Source organism: Patagioenas fasciata, chromosome 27, assembly GCF_037038585.1.
Source record: "Patagioenas fasciata isolate bPatFas1 chromosome 27, bPatFas1.hap1, whole genome shotgun sequence".
Taxonomy (NCBI): Eukaryota; Metazoa; Chordata; class Aves; order Columbiformes; family Columbidae; genus Patagioenas; species Patagioenas fasciata.
In genome coordinates this window covers 5016849-5039408 of record NC_092546.1, presented here as the reverse complement: position 1 = coordinate 5039408, position 22560 = coordinate 5016849, and the positions used below count along the sequence as shown (strand labels likewise).

The 22560-nt window shown below is 61.4% G+C and overlaps 1 protein-coding gene across 2 annotated transcripts in view; it reads right to left on the bottom strand.

Moving 5' to 3' along the window:
- Positions 1–3737: 3737 nt before the first annotated feature.
- EFNA2 (ephrin A2) overlaps positions 3738–22560 on the bottom strand; it is a 52012-nt gene continuing 33189 nt past the window's right edge. For both annotated transcript variants that reach the window (XM_065858193.2, XM_065858192.2), the window contains exons 2-4: positions 9195–9484; positions 6612–6677; positions 3738–5875 (exon numbers count right to left, since the gene is read on the bottom strand). In XM_065858193.2, coding sequence (XP_065714265.1) covers positions 5754–5875; positions 6612–6677; positions 9195–9484 — 478 coding nt within the window. In that variant the 3' untranslated portion in view covers positions 3738–5753. The remainder of the gene's footprint in view (positions 5876–6611; positions 6678–9194; positions 9485–22560) is intronic.

Sequence of the window (22560 nt, the reverse complement as noted above, 5' to 3'; positions counted from 1 at the left end):
AATGAGCATCACCACAGCCAGAGCATCGCCACACCCGGAGCATTGCTGCAGCCAGAGCATCGCCATGCCCAGGGCATCGCCATGCCCAGGGCATCATTGCACCCAGAGCATTGCCATGCCCAGGGCATCATTGCACCCAGAGCATTGCCATGCCCAGGGCATCATTGCACCCAGAGCATTGCCATGCCCAGGGCATCATTGCACCCAGAGCACCGCCATGCCCAGGGCATCATTGCATCCAGGGCATCGCTACAGCCAGAGCATCACCAGAGCATCATTGCACCCAGCGCACGGCCACACCTACAGCATCTCCACACCCCGAGTGTCACCACACTCAAACTATCACCACACCCTGAGACATCAACCCCCCCCAAGTCAGGGACACCAAAACCCATCCCGCCCTGCCCCGCCGTGACGGACAGAAACTGCCACTTAATTTCCGGCTCCCTGTCCCCCCCCGGCCCCGCCGTGATTTACCGCTCCCCCAGGAGCCCTCGGCTGCAAACACACTTCCCTTGGCAGCCGGGTCCCCGTAGCCGCGCTGCTGCAATGGTAATATATGATTCCAGTCCTCTTTGCTTGATGATGTCGGGATTAGGAGCCCTACATATTTTATAGAAACCTCTCCATGATCTTCCTTTATAAATCATTTAAATAGGAGTGTCTTTTCTTGGTGTGTGATATAAAATATTTACTGGCGTGGAGGAAGGCTGTTCATCCGTGTTTACCCTCCCGCTCCCATCTACAAACAGCTCAGCCCGGCGCAGCGAGGAGATGGTGACACCGGGATGGCGACACCGGGATGGTGACACCGGGATGGTGACACCGGGATGGCAGCTCCTGCCAAGGGGAATTTCGGGGGCCGACGCACTCCCCCAGCTGCATTTTGATGCAAAAAAAGGAGCGATTTTCATACAGCATCCCCCCCACAGAGCCCACCAGCCGCATGCCGGACCGTGCTGCACGGCCAACTCCAACCAGCAAACCCGGGGTCCCCAGGCAGCTCCCGCGTTCCCAGGGCCGGACCCCCTCAACCAGCTCCCCCCAAGCCCAGGCAGCCTTGCAGCATCCCCGCTCCATTAGCATTCATTGCAATTCTTTTCATTTGTTACCTGGCAGGGGAATGAAAACACGTTGTTCCCCCCAGCGGGGTGTTTCCTACGGCGAGCCCCAACTTTTCAATCATTTCTTGGCACCGCCGTGGCAGAGAGCGGCCCCCCCGCCCCCCGGGCAGGAGCCGGCGCTATTAAAAGGCTCACCCAGGGGCATGTATTTTACATAAGACGCCGTGTACATGCTGTGCAACATTCAGGAGGATCATGCTGGAGCAATTGGTCTGGATATAATGCCGGTTACCTTGCGAGAGAGGAGCTCGCCGAGGGGAATGGATGCTCGCTCGGTGCCTGGGGGGGGGGGGGGGAAATCGCCCCCTGGCAAAGCTCTGGGGCTGGGATGGGGATGCTCGGTACACGCTTCACCGCTCCCTATGGCTGAGCCGGGCTCGGGATGGAGCAACAGGACAGGGACGGTGTCCTGGGTGCTCCCGAGATGCTCCCACACCCGGGGGGCAGCAGCAGCCCCCGGCCCACCCCCGCATGCCCCGCTCCTCTCCCCGGGGTGGGAGGAATTGACAGCTGAAGAAAACGAAATGTCTAGTGGCCTGAAAAGTTTCATTTCCCGGGCCCCGCGGAACGGCGCGGGGGGGCGGCCGCCGGCGCTGAGCGCAATTACACACCCGGCTGGCTCGGGCCGCGCAATCGATGGCCGCCGAGGGACATGGCGGGGGCCCCGCGCGGTGGCAGCCGCATCCCTCCCGCGCTCCTCGTCTCCGCAAACCCCCCGTGCTGTTTCCATAAATCATCCCCCCCGAGCTGGTGTTTTCCCGGGCGCTCGGCAGCTTGTTACACGACCGTTTCTGTTCGTATCGCTTGTACCCATCAGGAGATAAGGCTGGGGACAGGGACAGCGGGAGGGAACCGAGTGAGATGTGACAGCCAGGGTGCAGAAAACAAGCGGCAGAGACGGCGGGTCCCGTTCCCCCCCCGTGGCGCTTTCTCAGCACTTTCCCACGGTGAGCGCGGCCGCTCCCGCGGTGACGGGCGCACGTTCGTGCCGAGCCCGGGGAGCTGCCGGAGGGAAGCGATGGAGCCTGGGGATGGCACCAAGCCCGCGGTGAGCACAGGGTGCCGCTGTCCCCCACGTGGGGCGGGACCAGGGACACAGGGTGAGCCCCGCAGCCTCAGCACAACCGGGTCTGTGCTCTGCACAGCTGCCAGGGGACGGTGGTGGCAGAGGGAGCCGGATGGCACCACGTAACCCTTGGTGGCACCACATAACCCTTGGTGGCACCGCGTATGCTGGAGCATCCCAGAACCCAAGCTCTGCAGCATCCATGAGCCACGTGCAAAGCACGAGGCCACGGGCCCCTCAGTCCCCCCCGCTTGTGGCTGAGGATGTTTGGGGGTCACAGGGCTGGGGGGCACCTCCTGTTGGGTGTCAGGGGCTGTTTCCCTCCCCTCCCTTTCACATGTGCTGCCACCTTCAAAGAGGAGATTTAAGATGTGTTTCATTTCTGCAGGTCAACCTGCAGAGCGAATCCTGGTTTTCCAGCAGAGCCAAACACTGTGAATCAGGGTCGTTCCCCTCCCTGGCTGGTGAGACCCCTCAAGCCACCAGGACCCCCTTGTTCGAGGATGCAGGAGCCCCAGCCACGTGTCCCCCACCCAGCCCCACATGTCCCCACCCAGCCCCAGCTCAACACAACAAAGGACCAACCTGGTATGACGCAGCTGCTGGAGCATCTGGGGCTGGACCAGGCCTCCATCCCCAGGAGTCCTTAAATCAAACCTCGACACCTCTGCAAGACAGGAGCTGCCTGAGCCAAATGATCCCTTTCAGGCCTTAAAAACCCATGACTCAATTAATTACTAACGATGATCCATCTCAGCCTTGCGCCTGCCAGCTCGCTATTTTTAACTCTGTATTTCCAGCCCCCAGTGTTAAAAAGATAATGAGTCAGGCCTGTGAAAAACCTACTGAATGGGGCTACAAAATCACCTGGTTTGGGTGGGTCCCCACCGGGCTGTGTCCTGAGGGGCTTCTCCCCACTCCCCGCACACAGATGGCCTTAATTAAATTAAAAAATTAGTGTTTCACCCTCTCGTGGCAAACTTCAGAGCCTCGGATCGGCTGTACCAGCCGGAATTAATTAACAGTGGATTGTCCCTATTCCGCTAATTACGCCGAAATACGCGTGAAATGCTGGGAGTGAACACAAAAAAGTTTCTTTAGTACTTGAGGAGAAGAGCAGGAGGGGCTGGGGACAAAGGGGCTGTGGTGCCACGTCCTGGCTTCGGTGGCCTCCTGGATGTCACCTGTTGGTGGCCCGATGCCACCCCATACGGGGAAAACTGAAGCAGGGGGAGACGCTGGAGCATCCAAGCGCCCACCCACCGGGCTGCATCGCCTCCCATAATTAAGTACTATCAACAATTGTATATTAATTAATTGAATATCCATTATTATTCATTAACGTAGTAATTAAATCCTTCCTGTAATTAACACACCACCCAGCAGAGCGCTCTGGCTTCGCAGCCCCGTCACACCGGGGAAAAGGGGATAGAGGTGAGATTTGTCCCCCTGGTGCTGGTGTTGTCCCCCCCCGGCTTGAAACAGACCCCCCCCCCCCCAAAACACAGCCCAAAGGGAGGAAAAGTCACTTCTGGAGAGCAAGGGCCTCACGAGACATTCATTTTTATTTTCTTATAAAAAAATACAGAATCCCAATGGGGCGGTGACCCGGTTCCCATCAGCACGACGTCGAGGACGAAAGCGGCGCGGCCACGGACAGACGGAACGGAGACCAACACGCAGAACCCGCGCCGGGGACCCCCCCAGCCCCCCAGCCCCCCCAGCACCGCTGCCACCTTCGCCTTCCCACTCTCCCAACATCGCTGTACACAATATAGATATTTATATATATAATCTATATATATATAAAACACAGACCGAAGGCCAGGTTGTGCCGGCACCGCGCTGGGTGGGTGCTCAGCGCCCGGCTGGGTGCTGGGTGGGTGCTCCCCACTCATCCCCCGGATGAACACGGTGCTTTCGCTCACCTTCGAGAGCCACGACCTGGTCTGGACACACGGGGACGGGACGGCAGCAAATGTGATTTATTGTATCGGTTTTATTTTTAATTGGAATTTGGTTTTTGGATGGGCGAGATGAGCTTATTGCGAGATTTCAGCGTCCTAGTCTAGAAAATCAAAATAAAATAAAAATAAAATAAACCCTTCCATAAAATCCATTCTCAACAATACATAAAAAAAAACGCTCACAGTTTAGCGCTGTATGTACAGGGACGGAGCCCCCGCCGGGCCCCCCGCTGCCGGACGGGCTTGGGGGGGCGCTCAGAAAAGGCGCCCGTGGTTTTGGGGGGGTTTGGCCGGGTCTGAGTCCGTCACCATCATCTCCAGGGCCACCGGCCCCCCCTGGGCTCTGCAGAACGGGCACGAGACCCCCCCAGGTGGGACAGCCCCAGGTTTAAGGCGAGAAGGGGTCGGGCCATGGGGGGGGCCCCTCCTTGGGGACCTGCCCCCCCACATCAGGCCACCCTCAGGCTGGGGGTTTTGCTTATTAATGCAAAGAAGGAAAAGGAAAGACCCCCCAGTGCAGCCCCGGGGGGCAATGGGGTGGCCACGGGGAGCGCCGCGATGGTCCCGCACGCGGCTGCCGCCCCCCCGGGGGTCTCGCTCCCCGGTGAAGAGCAGGAGGCTGCGGGGGAGGGAAAGCAGTGCCGGGGTGGGACACGCTCCGGATCAGCGCCGCGGGGACCCGGCGCCAGCCAAAGGCCCCGGAGCGACCCCGGCTGCTGGGCGAGCGCGGCCCGCCGGCTCCCAGCGCCCGGCGGGACCCCCGTGCCGGCCCCGCATCCCGGTGCTCCGTGTGCCAGACGTCCCCGGTGTCCCCAGAGCTCCCAGTGCCGGCCACCCCCGGTGCTCCTCGTGCCGGCCAGCGGTCCCCAGTGCTCCCCTCGCTGCGTCCAGTTTGCTTTGCCACCCACAGGGCTGCCCCATGGGGACAGCGGTGACATCCACAGCATGAGTGGTGGGGATAGGGTCACCCCACCAGGAGCTCGCATCCGTTTGTGTCCCCCATCCCGGTGTCCCCGTGGTCGGGGAAGCACGGCGGGGTTGGCACCGCAACGTCCTGCTGCCGGAGCGCTGGCCGGGCTGGGAAGGAGTCTGTGACCATGGAGCCGTTGTCACCATCGCTGGCGTCTGTCTGTCCCAGCGCTGCCCGCAGGCAGGGTCCCGGTGCCGCCCCAGCAAGGGGCTCAGGGGCGCTGAGCGCGGCCCCGCGCGGGTCAGTCTGACACGGGGCGGCCTGGGCTGAGACAGCCCCACCAATTAAAATAACAAGATTTCTGCTTTAGAAACAAAAAAAAATCAGCGAGGACTCCGTATTTGGTCTAGAAACGTAAAAAGCCAGATCCCACGGGGGGGCCGGCGCCCGGCGAGCCGCGGCGCGGGGCCGGCGGCTCTCGGTAGATCTGTCCCGCGGGGCGCGGTGACGACGGGGACTTCAGGCGGCGGCGGGATCCAGGCGAGCGTCGCGCCGGTAGCACCAACCCTGCGCGCCGGTGGCCTCCCCGCGGGCTCCGCGGCTCGCGGGCGATTCGGGGCGTCCGGGCCCCGTCCTGGGGGTGCTCCCGTCCCGCGGAGCCGCTCCCCGGCGCGGCGGTGGCTGCGCTACGAGGCCAGCAGCGTCCAGACCACCGGCACCACGGCGAGCGCGGCGTGCGGGACCCTGAGGCTGCAGCAGGAGTTGTTGCTGGTGAAAATGGGCTCCGGGGACTCGTAGAGGGAATCGTCTGCGGAAAACGGAGCGAGAGAGGGAGCGAGGTGAGGGGGGATGCTCGGTACCCCGGGGGCCGGATGTTGCCGATGCGTCCCCGGCAGCGAGGAGCTGGGTACCACCCCCCAAATTCCCAGCAGCATCTCAAGATTAATGAGATTTTAAAACATAAAGGACCCCAGGACGCCCAGTTTCCCCAAAGCGTCCCCCACCCTCACCTCTTCCTCCTCGGCATAATAAATCCCAATATTATTAAACTATGAAAAAATTGCACCAGGAGAGATTTTTTCCCCCCTATTATGCCCCAGTCCCGAACAAAACAGAATGATTTTTTACAGATGGTTTCATTATATCGGGTTTTATTTTAAAGCCATGCAAATAAAGAAAAAGAGAAAGACATCCTTTTAAAGGGTGACATTTCGCAGGCACTCAGCCCTTCCCCGGGGAGAGCTGCTGCCATTTGCTAATTACACGTTAACAGGAGAAGAAAATTATTAATTTGTTTTTTTTAAATGGCTGAGTTATTTGATTCTGAGCAGTGGCCACTGCGTGGAGATTTTTTTTAATTATTATTATTATTTTTTTTAATTGTTTTTCTCCCCTATTTGAAACTCGGCGGCGAACGCCGGCAACGCGCCCACCGCGGTGCAGCCACCGGCGGGGCTGGGGGACATCACTGGTGGTACCAAGGGGGACAAAGGGCAACCACCCCCCCACACCCATGGTTCCCCCCACCCCCCCAATTCACTCACTTGTTGGCCGGACGTAAACCTTCAGCTTCAGGCAGGGCCTGTCCACCACATTCGGGGGGGTCGCGGCTGCGGAGAAGCAAAGGGGAGATAAAGGGGGGGGTTGGGGGGGTCAGCAGCTCAGCCCCTCCATGGGACAGGGACCCCCGTGTGTGGCCGCGTCAGCCCCACTGCGCAGAATGGGTGATGGGGAATCCGGGAGGGGGCGCAGAATTCACCCCCCGGTGTCACCAAACCACAGGGAGTGACACAATGGGACAGGGACAGAGCTGCCCCATAGCAGAGCCCCCCCAGCCCCAGTTTATAAATATTATATGGCCCAGTCGGGTCCCTGCTGGTCCCAGCGCCGTTTGGGGACGGGGGGAAAGGCACCGAGCGAAAATAAGCGAGAAAGGGAGTAACCACAACAGCGGTCTTGTCGAAAGCCCCCCGGTCAATATGAGAAAACACTATTATTATATATATACATGCGTTTAAAGGAATTGAATTGTCTGTTTTTCGGATTAAAGAAGAGGAGAGCGAATTCACAATAAAGTTTCATTCCAGCGGGAAGAAGGGGGAACGGGGCGGGAGCGGTGGCAGCGATGCCACCCAGCACCCCGCGCATCTTTTGTCCCTCTTCTCTCCCCCTTCTCCACCACATCCCTGGCGGGGAAGGTGACACAAGCAGCACCCGGTACCCACCGTGCGGGCAGCCCCGATGTCCCCGCGTCCCCAGGGCCGGTCCGTGCCCTTGGCCCCGTGCCGGGAGCGCCGGCGCGGCCCGGGGTTAATGGCATTGCAATTTGCCAGCTCGAGGAGGAGGTAATTTCTTTTCTTTCATGTCTGCTAAATACGGTTCCTCAAAGAGGCATAATTTCTAATGTTCCGCATGACATGAATTCTAACCGGTTTAGCAATGATCAGCTTCACCATTTACTTCTGTGTAATCTCTCCCTAACGACATTAAAAATATAAAAAAAATAATAAAAATAAAGCGGGGCGGGGGGGGGATGGAGAGTTGTAGATGCGGTTATTGCACAAGTGACATTTCACAGGGGGGGAAGGAGAGGGGGGAAAAAATGGTAATTTAATATAGATAAAAGGAACAAATTAAGTGGGCTGCAAACTGATGCTTTAGGAAAAAAGGGGGAGAAATAATAAGGGAGATAAGCACACCGGCTGGCTCTGGCGTGAGAAGAGCCGCCCCGGCGCCCGGTGACACCGTCGAGTGCTCGGGGATCACGGCTTCCGTGTTTTGATTTTGTCTTTTTAATTATTATTCCCCTTTACTGACGGCCAGGCTCCCGGAGCCTGAGCTGGGCCACATTAACTTGTCTTTCCGTGGCTCCGATGGGCTCCCCAGGGAGCCGCTCAGGCTCCGCTCCCCTCGCCCCCTGCTCCAGGCTCTGCTGGGCTGAGCTGGTCGGTTTGGGCTTCGTTTGCTGGGGGGAAATAGGGGAGTGTGGCCCCCGGAGAGCATGGGAATGCATGGGAGAGCATGGGAACACATGGGAGAGCATGGGAACGCATGGGAGAGCATGGGAACGCATGGGAGAGCACAGGAATACATGGGAATACATGAGAGAGCACAGGAATACATGGGAACACATGGGAATACATGAGAGAGCACAGGAATACATGGGAACACACGGGAACACATGGCAATACACGAGAGAGCACAGGAATACATGGGAATACATGGAAGAGCACAGGAACGTGTGGGAATACATGGGAACACATGGGAATACGAGAGCACAGGAATACGTGGGAACACATGGGAATACATGGGAACACATGGGAATACACAGGAATACATGGAAGAGCACAGGAACATGTGGGAATACACAGGAGAGCATGGGAATACAGAAGAACACACGGGAATACATGGGAACACACGGGAATACATGAGAGAGCACAGGAATACATGGGAATACACAGGAATACATGGGAACACATGGGAATACACACAAATACATGGAAGAGCACAAGAACACACGGGAATACATGGGAACACACGGGAATACACAGGAATACATGGAAGAGCACAAGAGCACATGGGAATACACAGGAGAGCACGGGAATATGTGGGAATACACGAGAACACACAGGAATACATGGGAACACACGGGAATACACGAGAGAGAGCACAGGAATACATGGGAACACACAGGAATACATGGGAACACACAGGAATACACAGGAGATCGTGGGACTACACGAGAATACATGGGAATACATGGGAGCTCCAAAGCGGTACCTTCAGCGGTGCCTGGTGGTGGCCCCATGGGGATGACACCAGCGTCCCCATCATCCTGCGGTCCCTGCAAAGCCCCCATGGCTCCCATGGCTGCCCCGCACCCGCGGCCGTGACCCAGCTCCAGTGACGGCTTTTGGCACCGAGCGCGGATCTGCACGTCGAGCCGGAGCTGCCGGCGCTGTCAGCACTCGGGCACGGCTGGGTTTGGGGGGTTTCATGGTGTTTTGGGTCCATGACGCAAACTGAGCTCAACATCGTCCCCAGGGCGATGCCGGGGACATCCCCGCGGTGCACCCGCCAGATCCCAGTGTCCCCAGACCCACCATCACCCCCCAGCTCCTACTCACAGATGTAATAATACTCGTGGCCAGGTCTGAACTCGAAGCCCAGCGAGAAGGGGGTGAAGAGTTGGAACTTCTCGGAGAACTTGAGGGGCCCGTTGGGGGAGTCGGGCCGGTTGCACTCCCAGCGCTTGAAGCCGCGCTGCCGGTGGTCGCAGGACGCGTGGCCCTCGTAGTTGACCATGTAGAGGATGTACCGCTCCATCTGCTCGGGCAGCGGCTCCTCGTAGTGCGGGCAGTAGATGTCCAGGTAGTCGTTGATGCTCACCTCCACCGTGTAGTCCCCGCGGTGGAACCTGTGGGAGAACCAGGGGTCACCGCGTCCCGCCGCGGCGATGCCGGCGGCCCCGGGTGCACCAAAACCTCCGTCTGACCGTGCCCCGGGGCTGGAGCTCCCCCGATCACCCCACCCCAACACCTCCGTTAACCCACCGAATTAACCCAGAGCCTCTTCATTTTACACCCAAGAAACCGGCACTGCTTGGTAGTTCAGTCACAAAACAACCACGACTCCCGGCGCCGCCGGAGCGTTGGCATCACCGCAGCCGCGCGCTGCAATCCCAGCATAATTGCTGTTTCTGGCGCTGATTATCTGAGAGATTAAGGGATTAGCGGTGCTGGGAACACCGCGGCGTGCCGCCCCCCGGCTCCTGGGGGCGACCCCTGGGGTCCCCCGGCTGTGCCGGGGGGGACACAGCAGAGCTTCGGTGCCACCAACACCGCTGGCGCTCACCGGGGAGCCAACCGGGCAGCTCGGCTTTCCCCCCGCACCGTGGCGATCATGTTGTCACTGCTAATTAATTAGAGGGAGCTGCAGCGTGGGCCCCCCCACCAACAGAACCCCCCACCTCAGCACGACCAGGGATGGGGACGCACCCCAAGAAGCAGCTCTGCACCCCTATGGCCAGCGGCTGGAGGGGTCAGCGCGGCACTGGGGGGGACAGGGACGGTGGCCACAGCCCCTCCAAAGTATCCCTGACCCCCCCCATCCCTTCCTGAGTCCCCTGTGCTGAGAGTGGCTCAAACTCATCACACAGGCCACCCCAAAACGAGGAGGGGGAGTGGTGGCACAGGGTGACCCACAGGACACCCAGCACCCCAAAAAGGGAAGGGGATGCAGCAGAGGGGGGGGCTGGTGCTGCAGCCCCACCGAGCAGGCGCCGGGCGCCCCCCTCCCCTCATTACCTGCCTCATAAGCACTCTGATCACACAGGGAAAAGCGCTAATTAAGGAGAAGGGTTTTTCTCTCTCTCCTTCGCTCTCCTTTCCCGAGTCACTTGTGCCAACCCTGCCCCTGGCAAGGTAACATTTGAAAATGTAAAATTAATACAAAGGGCTGGGATTTACTGGGAAACAATTTTCAAACGCATACAAAACAATACCTTTTTTGTTTTTTGTTTTAAAAAACCCACTATTCTCCCTGCCTTTTATTTCCAAAAAATTATTTATTTTAATGATCGTTATTAAAGCCCAAGCAAAGGCGATTGTAACAGGAGGGCTTATGCTTATCAGGGGAATAATAATAATTATTATTATTGTATTTTTTGGAAAAAATATAAATCAACTAACTGGAAGGGCCTTCTCCAGAGTGACAAATTGCCGAATTAAAGCTGATTAGCTGTGATAAATGGCACAGACAGAGTGGGGGCTGCGGGGAGGGTCACCCGCGGCTTTGGGGGCTCGCACGGCACAAAGTCGGGATTAAAGCCAGGAGCGGGTTTTGGGGGAAGGATGTCCCCGTCCCCACCCTTGTCCTTGTCCCTGTCCCTGCAGACGGTGCCCAGGCGGCTCCAATGCAATGGGGATGATATTAATTGTTCCCTGGGGACGGCGCTGGTCGGGTGTCCCGGCCACTGCATCGCAGCCCCCAGGCAAAGACGGACCCTGGTGGGGTGGGATGGGATGGGGATGTCCCCGTGCGCCATCACGGGACACCCACGGGCTGCCTGTATCCCATGTTTGGGCAGCGGGCAGGGGCAGGCGCTGTCCCCCAGGGCCACGCGTCCCCAGGCACCGGGTGACTTTGTCTGGGCTCCGTCCTGGTTTTTCCTTGCTGGCGAATCTTTATTTATGTCTCCGTTTCCCCTGCTGATTCACTCCCTCCTATAAATATTCCATTTCTGCCTGATCAAATATTCCCTCCCGGCGGCTCCGCCAAACGCTGCAACGCGCACGATCCGGGGCCCGACACAGACCGCGGTTGTGCCGCGGCACCGCGGTCCCGGCAAAGCCCGGCACCGATACCCATGGACGGGAGGGGACAGATCCAGGACGCAGCACCGCAACCAGCAGCACCCCGCATCACCGCGCTCACCCCGGCACGGAGCCGCCGGCGCTCGGCCACGCTCCGAGAGCCGAATTTGCCCGCGGAGGCTCACGCACGCACGCACGGGCGGCGCCGTCTGTTAATTCGTTCTCGTTTAAGTCGCTCCGTCCGCGAAATGTCAACAGCGTTTTACCAACCCGCCACCTGGCAGGCGCGCCGCTGCCCCCCGTGCCGCCCGCAGCAGGGCCGCCCGCCCGCGCTCATTACAGCGAGCGGGATCTCAGCTGTCTAAACGAGGCACAGCGCTAATTCATCTGCTTCGGAACGGGGAGAAGAAAAGACGCCTTTCGGTTGGGCAGGGAAGGGCGAGCGGCCGCGGTTGAGCCGAGCGCCGGTGCCTGGCTACGCGCCCCGATTTGGGGATGCTCCCCGTGAGCAGCGTGCACACCTTTCTGAGCCCTCGAGTCCCCAGGGCATGGGGACACCAGCTCAGGGCAAATCTGCAGCTCTTTGGCCCACCGGGAATTGCAGAAAGCGAGAGGAGACCCCGCTTTGGGACACAAAGGCCAAACGGAAAGCTCAGCTTTGGGCAAATCCAGGGTTCTGTGCCTGCCTGGAGATGTGCGGCCTCTGGGAATGAGGCCCCCGTGACACCACAGGATGGGGATGATGCTGTCACCTGGGATGATGATATGGGATGGGGACAATGCCATGGGACGGGGGTGATGCCACCACTGGGGCAGATATCCTGGACCAGGAATGATGCCATGGGACTGGGGTGATGACACCACCAGGAATGACGCCATGGGATGGGGATGATGCCACCACCAGGGATAATGCCATGGGACAGGGATAATGCCATGGGACAGGGATGATGCCACCACCAGGGTTGATGCCATGGGACAGGGGTGATGCCACCACCAGAGTTGATGCCATGGGACGGGGGTGATGCCACCAGACAGGGATGATGCCACCACCAGGAATGATGCCATGAGATGGGGATGATGCCGCCACCAGGAATGATGCCATGGGACAGGGGTGATGCCATGGGACGGGGGTGATGCCACCACCACGAATGATGCCATGAGATGGGGATGATGCCACCACCAGGAACAATGCCATGGGACAGGGGTGATGCCACCACCAGGGTTGATGCCACCACCAGGAATAATGCCATAGGACGGGGGTGATTCCACCACCCGGAATGACGCCATAGGACGGGGGTGATGCCACCACCAGGAATGATGCCATGGGACTGGGGTGATGCCACCACCAGGAATGACGCCATGGGACGGGGGTGACGCCACCACCAGGAATGACGCCATGGGACGGGGGTGACGCCACCACCAGGGCCGATGCCACCGCCAAAGGGGTTAACGCGGGAGCTTTGTTTTTCCTGACAGAGACGGATGGCGCAGCCTCCCCGCGCACCCGCCGGGATGTTACACTTGACAATCGACTACTCGCAGCTTTCAGCTCTGTCAGCTACCATTAAGCCTGGGATCCCGGCTAATTGGGTGCTTCATTAGGGGCATTCGTTACCGTTAGCGCTACCTGACAGCCCGGCCTGCTCTGCCGGGGGACAGGGAGGGGACAGGAGGGCTGTTGGGTGGCCTCGCTCCCCCCGTGGCCCCTCCATTACCCCCAACGTGCCTCAGTTTCCCCTGTGGGTAGCAGCAGCATCTCCCCAAAACTCGCACACAAGGGCAGCGACGCAGCGCGGGAACAAAGCGCTTCTCCCTTGGCCTTGCTACAACCCCGCAAGCCCAGGCGGTGTCCCAAGGGTTAAATAATTCAGATTTTTCTTTCCCGAACAGCTTGAAAAGAGATATGATTGCGCTTGCTGAAACACGGGCGGGGGGGGGAGATATTATGGATGGAAAAGAGCTATTTAAGCTGAAGAACAGTGTTGGCACATAAACAAATGGGTATAAACTGGCCATGAATAAATTGAGGCTGGAAATTAGGAGGTTTGTAACAGTCAGAGGAGCGCGGGGCCGGCGGGGGTGGCAGGAGGGGGTTTGGGATGGGGCGGTGATGGGGTCCTGGGGTCCCCCCGTGCCAAGGACACCCGTCCTCGCCAGGGCTCGGCGCTGAGACACTTAAAATCTCCCCGACGCTTTCATCTCCCCAAATCTCCTTCATTCAAATCGTCACAGCGTGATCAGGAGTAATAAGCCTATTACAGAGCAAAATAACACACAGCAGCCCCCTCCTCCCCCCCCCGCCGAAACCAGCCCCCAACCTCGCCCGCTGCCCTCTCGCTGTCTTTTTTAAACACAACCTGATGGGAATTCGGCGGCGGAGCGGGCAGCGCCAGGCCCCGCAGCCCCCGCCGCGGGAACGGGCACAAAGCGGCTCCTCAGCCGGGGGAGGCGAAAGGAACGGGAGGACGCTCCCGCCCGGCTCTTTCCTCCGTTAATCCCGCTGCTCAGTTGGTTCCCGGCATGGCCAGGGCGGCAGCGACTCCGCGCCGGGAGCGTTGGAGCTGGTTTGTTCCATCTGTTCCTCGCTCTCCTGGCCGTGCCGCGGCGCTGAGCGCCGTCCCGCGGGACGCTGCCGGCAGCGCCGGGAGCCGGACGGGGCCGTCGGGGGATTTTGGCCACGTGGTGGTCGCGGTGTCCCGGCGGCAGAGCAGTTTTCCATGCTCCGGAGCAGCCGCGGAGCTTTGAGGCAAAACAGGCGAAAAGCCACTTGTGGGGTGTGGGAGGGGATGGAGCCGCACGCACCCGGACACCTGGGTCCATCTGGGGGGGTCGGACGTCCCCGTCCCACCAGCCCACCAGGGCCAAGGTTTATTTTACTTTAACCACGTTGGTAAAATGTTCTTGGCGGCTGCAGAGCGAGCGTGGCCACTGCAGTGGTGGCACCAGCACCCAAATCTCCATTGGGCTGTGCCGGGAGACGTCGGTGTCCTGACCTGGTGACACCGCGGTGCGCAGGGACAACGTGATGCCCGAGGTTTTGGCAGGAGCACCGTCTCTCCCAGCCCCACAGAAGGGAGGTGACAATGTCCCCGGTCCCGGTGGTGTCCCCGGTCCCACGCGGTGTCCCCAGCGCCGCGGCGGAGCGGGGAAGCGCGGCTGGGGCTGCGGCTCGCCGTACGCTGTAATGCGGCCCTGAGGGACCCGCCGTACACACACCACCTAAATTATTTAATTTCTCCAAACTGCTGCACCTTTATAAATCATTAAAAGCTCCTTTTGATCTGTGTTAATGAGGTTTCCTGAGTGCGGTGGTTGGAAACGCACTTTGGCGCCAGATAGCGAATCAGCTAATTAAAAAAATAAAGAAGGAGCGAGTGGGAACGCGGTGGGGCGGGGGGGACGGGCACGGCGCGGGGGCGCAAGGGCTCCCATGACCCGGCCGCGTGGTGACGGGCGCACAGGGGCTGGTTTGGGGATACCCATTATGTTCCCCCTTTCTATTTTCCCTTCCTTGGGGACGGGCCCGTCCCCATCTTGCCACGTGCCCCGGTGGGTGAGAAGTTGGCCGGGGGGACAGTGGCATTGGGTGACATCCAGCAGGAACAAACCAAAACGCAACGCTGGCGGCGGAGCGATTGTATCGGCTTTTGTGCCCACCGGCCGCGGCCATGGGTGCCGTCCCGGGGGCTGCGGCTGGCGTGATACCGGCAGAGCGGGTGTCACCGTCACTTCGCCAGTCCTGACAGCTCTAATATCAATGTTTATCTCAACTACAAAACTCGGAGCCCAGCTACATATTCAGCAGCTCGATTACAGTTATCTGGAATGATGGTGACGGCTCCGGTGAATGGGGGGTTAGTTTGGGCTTAATGTCGTTTGACAGCCCCGGTGCAGCCGCGCGGCAGAGATGGGGATGGGGACAGGGATGGAGATGGGGACAGGGATGGAGATGGGGACAAGGATGGAGATGGAAGAGGGATAGAGATGAGAGAGGGATGGAGATGGGAGAGGGATGGAGATGGGAGAGGGATGGAGATGGGGACAGGGATGGAGATGGGGACAAAGATGGAGATGGAAGAGGGATAGAGATGAGAGATGGATGGAGATGGGAGAGGGATGGAGATGGGAGAGGGATGGAGATGGGAGAGGTATGGAGATGGGGACAGGGATGGAGATGGGGACAGGGATGGGGACGGAGATGGAGATGGGGACAGGGATGGAGATGGGGACAAGAATGGAGATGGGGAAAGGGATGAAGATGGGGACAGGGATGGGACAGGGAAAGCGATGAAGATGGGCACAGGCATGGGGACAGGGATGGGGACAAGAATGAAGATGGGGAAAGGGATGAAGATGGGGACAGGGATGGGACAGGGAAAGGGATGAAGATGGGCACAGGCATGGGGACAGGGATGGAGATGGGGACAGGGATGGGGACAGGAATGAAGATGGTGAAAGGGACGAAGATGGGGACAGGCATGGGGACAGGGATGGAGATGGGGACAGGGATGGAGACGGGGACAGGGATGGGCAGCACCACCTGTGCCCATTGATCTGCCGTGAACCCCAAACTCGTTCCTTCCGAACACTCCTGGTTTCCAGCTTTCCGCGAGCGTCGCGGCGCCCACCGGCACCGGCACCGTGCGGTTACGGCAGCCGGCACACGCAGCCTCCCGGGAGCGCTGGGGAAGGCAAAGAACTGTGGGTAATGTATGCAAATTGCATGCAGAAGCACCACTTTCCCCGGAGCCGGGGTCGGTGCTGGGCCGGGGAGCGGCCGCCCCCCAGGACTCACCCCCTCCCTTCACGGTATTTCCCCTTCCCTCCTAAGACAAACGGCAGCAAACCCCACGGAGCCACCGGGGACGGAGACGGGAGACAACGGCTCCTGTTACCTGGGGCAACGGCGGGGAAATGACGGCTGGCATCGAAATTGCCGTCATTATGTTCCAGAGCCAACACTCCCCATTTACACTTCATTGTCAGCTTTTGCTTTAGGGAGATACGGAGATATGAGAGGACTGGGTGATGGAGTGGGACGCGATGGGATAAGAGATAAATGGGCACACCCGGAGCTGTTATTTCAGCCTGTTTTGCAGATCTAGAAGAAGAGCAGCGCTCCCCAGTCCCCCGGGCTAAGCCTTGGCTTTATAACAGAGAAGAAAACAGAATTTGTTTAAACGCGAGCGCCAGGCTGCCAAACCGGCTGCCAGAACGGCCTGGGTGGAAGAACTTCCCATGGGCTCCTGCGTACAAACCCAGCCTCACCCAGACCAGGTTTATTCTCCCCTTTGCTTTTTGCAAAGCCAAACCTGAGCATCGCTCCCCATTGCGCCGGGAACGGGCGGACGGGGCTGGGGAAGGGGAGCTGCTGGAAAAAGCGGAGAGGGGAAGAAACTTGGTCTGTTGAGTATTTTCAAGGGGAAAAAAACATTAGAAAAGAGCAAAGAAGTTCGAAAATACTCAGTTTTCCGCGTGCCAGAGCGGGGGATGAACCTGCTCCCCGGTCCTTTTTGGGGTGCTCCACTGTCCCCCTCACCCGAAGCCCCCGACCGCACCCGGTGCTGCAATTCACCCTCGTTAACATGGATGCTCGTTAGCCCAGTGCTGAGACTAATCAATACCACCATTAACGGCCCATCCTGAATTAATGCGTTTGAACCCAGCTGGCCCTAGGATATTGGTCATTTTTCCACTTAACCTGGCGGGAGGAGTTTTTCTCCTCGCTGGTGCCCGCTGAACTTCCCCCTCGGGACCCCCCCGGTGCCACCGCAGCCGCCCGGGTCGCTCCATCCCCACGGCCACAGGTGACAAACCCCGGGTCCCCAAGCCCCCCCGGCCGGTCCCTGCGCCCTCCCCGGCCCCGGGGCGGCAGCAGCCGAGCTGTGCCCCCCCCAGCACCCCCAGCCACCCTCCCCTGCCGCTCCTGCCTGCCTCGCAGTGCCTCTGGCTAAACAGAGATCAGAAATGTTAGATCTTTCTTAACATCTCCTGCCAGCACTGTCAGTGGCCCTCTCCAGAGTACCAGGGCCCTCTGTTATGTAAACACAGCACATTCTCTGTCAAAGATTAAAAAAAAAAAAGGCTCATTTGCACATAAAAGCAGCCTCTGCACTGGTTCCGGGCACTGTGGCATGTAAGGAAGACTGTAGGTTAAACTCAATAATAAAGCGAGGCGGCGCAGAGGTCCCCGCTCCGCTCCCCTCCTGCAGCGGCCACGAGGCCAGGGGACAAGGACCGGCGAGGGACGAGGATCCCGAGGGGCAGGACGGGGTGAGCAGCCCCGGCACCCCGCGCTGCACCCACCCTGGGACCCCCACCCTGGGTCCCCCACCCTGGGACCCCCACCCTGGGACCCCCACCCGACGCTCCTCTGTGCCCCCTTGTGCCAGCCACGCACTGTCCGCATCACCGCGGCACGGTGACACCGTGGCACAATGACACCGCGGCACGCTGCCCCGCATCCCGGCCCACATGTTTTTGGGAGCACCGCATGTGGCCGGACCGTGAACGGGACTGACCGCGGAACCCACGCCCTGGGACAGCTCGGTTGGTGGCATCACCAGGCAGCATCGCAGGAGCCGCTCTGGTTATCGAGACACCAGGAGATGCTCGCATGGTCCACCATGAACACAACGACATCTCCCATTGCCAGCCCTTGGTGCAGGGGTGACACGGTGCCCGCTCTGGCGGGACGGCACCGGGGGTCTCCGGTCTGTCCCTCGGCCTCCCCGGGGAGCGCCCATGCCCACCCGGCTCCGGGGCGGGTGGCACACGGCCGTGCGTGGCTCTGGGGCCGGCGGCACACGGCCGTGCGTGGCTCTGGGGCCGGCGGCACACGGCCGTGCGTGGCTCTGGGGCGGGCGGCACACGGCCGTGCGTGGCTCTGGGGCGGGCGGCACACGGCCGTGCGTGGCTCTGGGGCTGGCGGCACACGGCCGTGCGTGGCTCTGGGGCGGGCGGCACACGGCCGTGCGTGGCTCTGGGGCTGGCGGCACACGGCCGTGCGTGGCTCTGGGGCCGGGGGCACACGGCCGTGCGTGGCTCTGGGGCCGGCGGCACACGGCCGTGCGTGGCTCTGGGGCCGGGGGCACACGGCCGTGCGTGGCTCTGGGGCGGGCGGCACACGGCCGTGCGTGGCTCTGGGGCGGGCGGCACACGGCCGTGCGTGGCTCTGGGGCTGGCGGCACACGGCCGTGCGTGGCTCTGGGGCGGGCGGCACACGGCCGTGCGTGGCTCTGGGGCTGGCGGCACACGGCCGTGCGTGGCTCTGGGGCCGGGGGCACACGGCCGTGCGTGGCTCTGGGGCCGGCGGCACACGGCCGTGCGTGGCTCTGGGGCCGGCGGCACACGGCCGTGCGTGGCTCTGGGGCCGGCGGCACACGGCCGTGCGTGGCTCTGGGGCTGGCGGCACACGGCCGTGCGTGGCTCTGGGGCTGGCGGCACACGGCCGTGCGTGCCGCCAGGGCCTGCGCAAATTAAATCAGATCAGAAATTCATTGTCGGAGAGACAGCGGCTGGAAAGTGTCAGGGTAATTGTGTTAGTGCCGGCAATCCCGCAGCCATGGCTCGCCACACCAGGCCCGGCGAGCCGCGGGCACGGCCATGCCGGGGCGGGGGGATCGCTGGGGACACAAAGCCCCCCGTCCTGGGCTGGGAGCAGGCAGAGAGCACCAGGGCAGCAGGGAGGGCATGGGGGCGAGCAGAGCTCTGCAAAACCAGGTGGCCAGATGGCTCAGGAGACGGCAGAGCCGCGGTGGCAGAAGGTGTTGACAGTGGCAGCTGACAGCAAAGGTGAGAGGGGCACCGGGGCGCGGTGGGGAGGAGAGGCCACCCGTGCCCTCCAAATCACAGCCTGCCCGGGCTGGGGTGTGGGCACCCATGTGCACCCCACCCAGCAGGGATGCACCCGAAACGCCCGGCCTGATGTGGGTGCACCCCTGCGTGCCCTGCTGCACGCACACCTGGATTGTGCACATTCTGCGTTGTGCGCACGCTGCTCCATGCACACCCCGGACCCTTGCATTGTGCACACCCGGTCCTGTGCACACCCTTGCACTGTGCACACCCGGTCCTGTGCACACCCTTGCATTGTGCACACCTGGTCCTGTGCACACCCTTGCACTGTGCACACCTGGTCCTGTGCACACCCTGCCCCATGCACATCTGGTCCTGTGCACACCCTTGCACTGTGCACACCCTGCCCCATGCACACCTGGTCCTGCACACACCCTTGCACCGTGCACACCTGATCCTGCGCACACCCTTGCACCGTGCACACCTGATCCTGCACACACCCATCCTGCACCCGCTCACGTCCCCGTAGCCGCAGCAGCTCCCGCAGCCGCCAGCCCGACACGTCGCTCACTCCTAGGCAGAGCCCAGACATGTGCCAGCCCGTGCACGAGGCCACGCGTGCTCATACGTGCTCCGGCTGCTCACGCTGAGCGCCCTAATTAACACGTCTGGCGAGGCGGGCGGGCGCTGATAACGGGCGCGGGACGGGAGCCGCTGGGGGTTATCTGCCGCCGGCAGCCGGGCCCCCCGCCGCCCGTGCCGCGCCGCAGCCCGCCGGGACAGCCAGATCAAGGCGCCCGTTTGGGGGTCTCCCACAGCGGGACAGAGTAAACAGCCCCCGGCGCTGACCTCGTTAGCGCTGCCGAGCCCCGGCACTCTTTATGGCTGGGCCTGGCACGCTGCTGCCAGAGTCCCCAGCACCGCGGCCACCGGCACTCGACCCCATGGCACGGGCAGTGGCACCGCACCAGCCTCTTGACCCATTCGCTGTCACCTCCCCGCCATCCCACAGAGCGAGGGACGAGGGACGGCCGATCCTTGGGTGCCCACCCCGCCAGCCCCATTGCGGTCCCCGCCAGGTGACAGTCACCATCCAGCCTTTCCCCAACAGCCGCCACCGCCCCGACCTGCGAACCCCTCCAGCGCGTACCCAGCATGCGGCAAACACCCGAGCGCGACCACAGTGACGAGCGGCTCACGGAGCAGTGGTCATGGCACAGCCAGGTGCCACGAGAGCCGCACATGGGGACAGGGGGCGGCAGAACCGCGAGCTGGCAGCTGCAAAGGGCAGCGGGGACATCAGCGTCACCCTCGGGTCCCTGAGCCGCACCAGTCGCTGCCCTGGTGCTCCCCGGAGCCATGTGCGGCCGCTGGCCTTGTGCCGGAGCCACCACCGGGACCGGGCACAGACCTGCTGTGACACCAGGGCAGCAGCCGCTGCCTCCGAGCCTCAGTTTCCCCGTCCCAGGGCTGGACCATCCCGACCAGCAACATGAGCAGCAAACCAGGAGAGCCTTCCCCAGCCCACTTCGTTTAAAACACTCAAACGCATATGGATGAATACATATCATTTCATTATTTCGGTCATCGGCCACTTTTGTTTTCTGGCAGCACCGCAGTCCAGGCGGCCGCAGGGGCCGGGGGACAGCGGGGCGCACGGGTGACTCTTTAACCTTGCAACACGTTAATTCGCAGGAAATTTCACGCGAGCGGCGGGGGCGATTTCTGAGCGCGTCTGCCGGCGAGCGCGGCCACGGTAATTTGATCGGCAGGAGCCGGGGAGAGCGCCGGTCCCGCAATCACTGCAAAAAACGCCGACAAGGTGGAAATCGGCCGCCCGACGTGCCGCCGGCAGCCCCGCGGGACGCCGCGCTGGGGACAGGCTCGGAGGGGGACAGAGGGACACACTTGGAAGGACGGACACAGCGGGCAGAAGCACGGCACGGGGCAGGGACCTGCCCGCTCACCCCGCGGTCCCTGCCTGCCCTGTCACCCCGGTGTCGCCAGGCGGGAGCCAGACCCCTGGTGACCCCCAATCAAAAGGACAACGTGGGACGTTTCCCCAGCCTGACGGTGACGGGCTGCGGAGCCGGCGGAGCCGTAATTTATCATGCCAACCCCTGACAGCTCCCTTTGACAGGGTCCCCGGGGGGGGCGAGCGATGCCTTTTGTCTGCCCAACAATTAATTATTTCCTGGCTAATGATGAACTGCAAGCAGGTAGTGGCTGTGTGCAGGAATGAGAGCCGTCCCCTTCACCCCCTCCCCACCACGGGACACCCCCCATGGCAGAGCAGGGCAGGGGGACACGGCGCGGCTGAGGCTGCGCTTTGGAGCCCCCTGTGTCCTGTCATCCTTCCCACACTGTCCCCAGAAGGGCACCCCAAAACGGGACAGCCCCTGAGAAGGAAGGGATGTGCAGGGAGCGGGTGCCGGTGCCGGTGGGTGGGTGCTGTGCCGCGGCAGCAGATGTCGGTGATGTCGGCGTCGCCGGCCGAGAGCACTTTAAGTGCCAGGCGCTGCGATCGCAGCCCCGGAGCTGATAACTGGCTGATGGGTCTGTGTTAATGGAGAAAATCCATTTAGGTTCACTCGATACTCTCCCACAGGCTTTCATTACACCTCAGGGGTCCGCGGGCCCCGAGACGGCCAAGATCACGGCTCTGGCGGTTATCTGGCACACCACACGGCGGAGGCTCCGGCGGGATGCGGGCAGGAAGGGATGCAGGCAGGGAGGGATGCGGGGAGGGATGCGGGCAGGAGGGATGCAGGAAGGGATGTGGGCAGGGATGCGGGCAGGAAGGGATGCAGGCAGGGAGGGATGCGGGCAGGGAGGGATGCGGGAAGGGATGCAGGCAGGGATGCGGGCAGGAGGGATGTGGGCAGGGATGCGGGCAGGGACGGATGTGGGCAGGGAGGGATGCGGGCAGGGATGCGGGCAGGAGGGATGCGGGAAGGGATGCGGGCAGGAGGGATGCGGGCAGGGATGCGGGCAGGGATGCGGGCAGGGATGTGGGCAGGGATGCGGGCAGGGAGAGATGAGGGCAGGGAGGGATGCAGGGACGGATGTGGGCAGGGAGGGATGCGGGAAGGGATGCGGGCAGGGATGTGGGCAGGGATATGGGCAGGAAGGGATGCGGGCAGAGATGCGGGCAGGGATGCGGGCAGGGAGGGATGCGGGCAGAGATGCGGGCAGGGATGCGGGCAGGGATGCGGGCAGGGATGCGGGCAGGGATGCGTGTGCAGGGAGGGATGCGTGTGCAGTGAGGGCTGCAAGGAGGGACGTGTGTGTGGGAGGGATGCGCCCACGAAGGCTTCAGCCCCACGCTCATGGCCACAGACGGCAAGAGCAACACCCGCATCCCGCAGCCCTGCGAGGGACA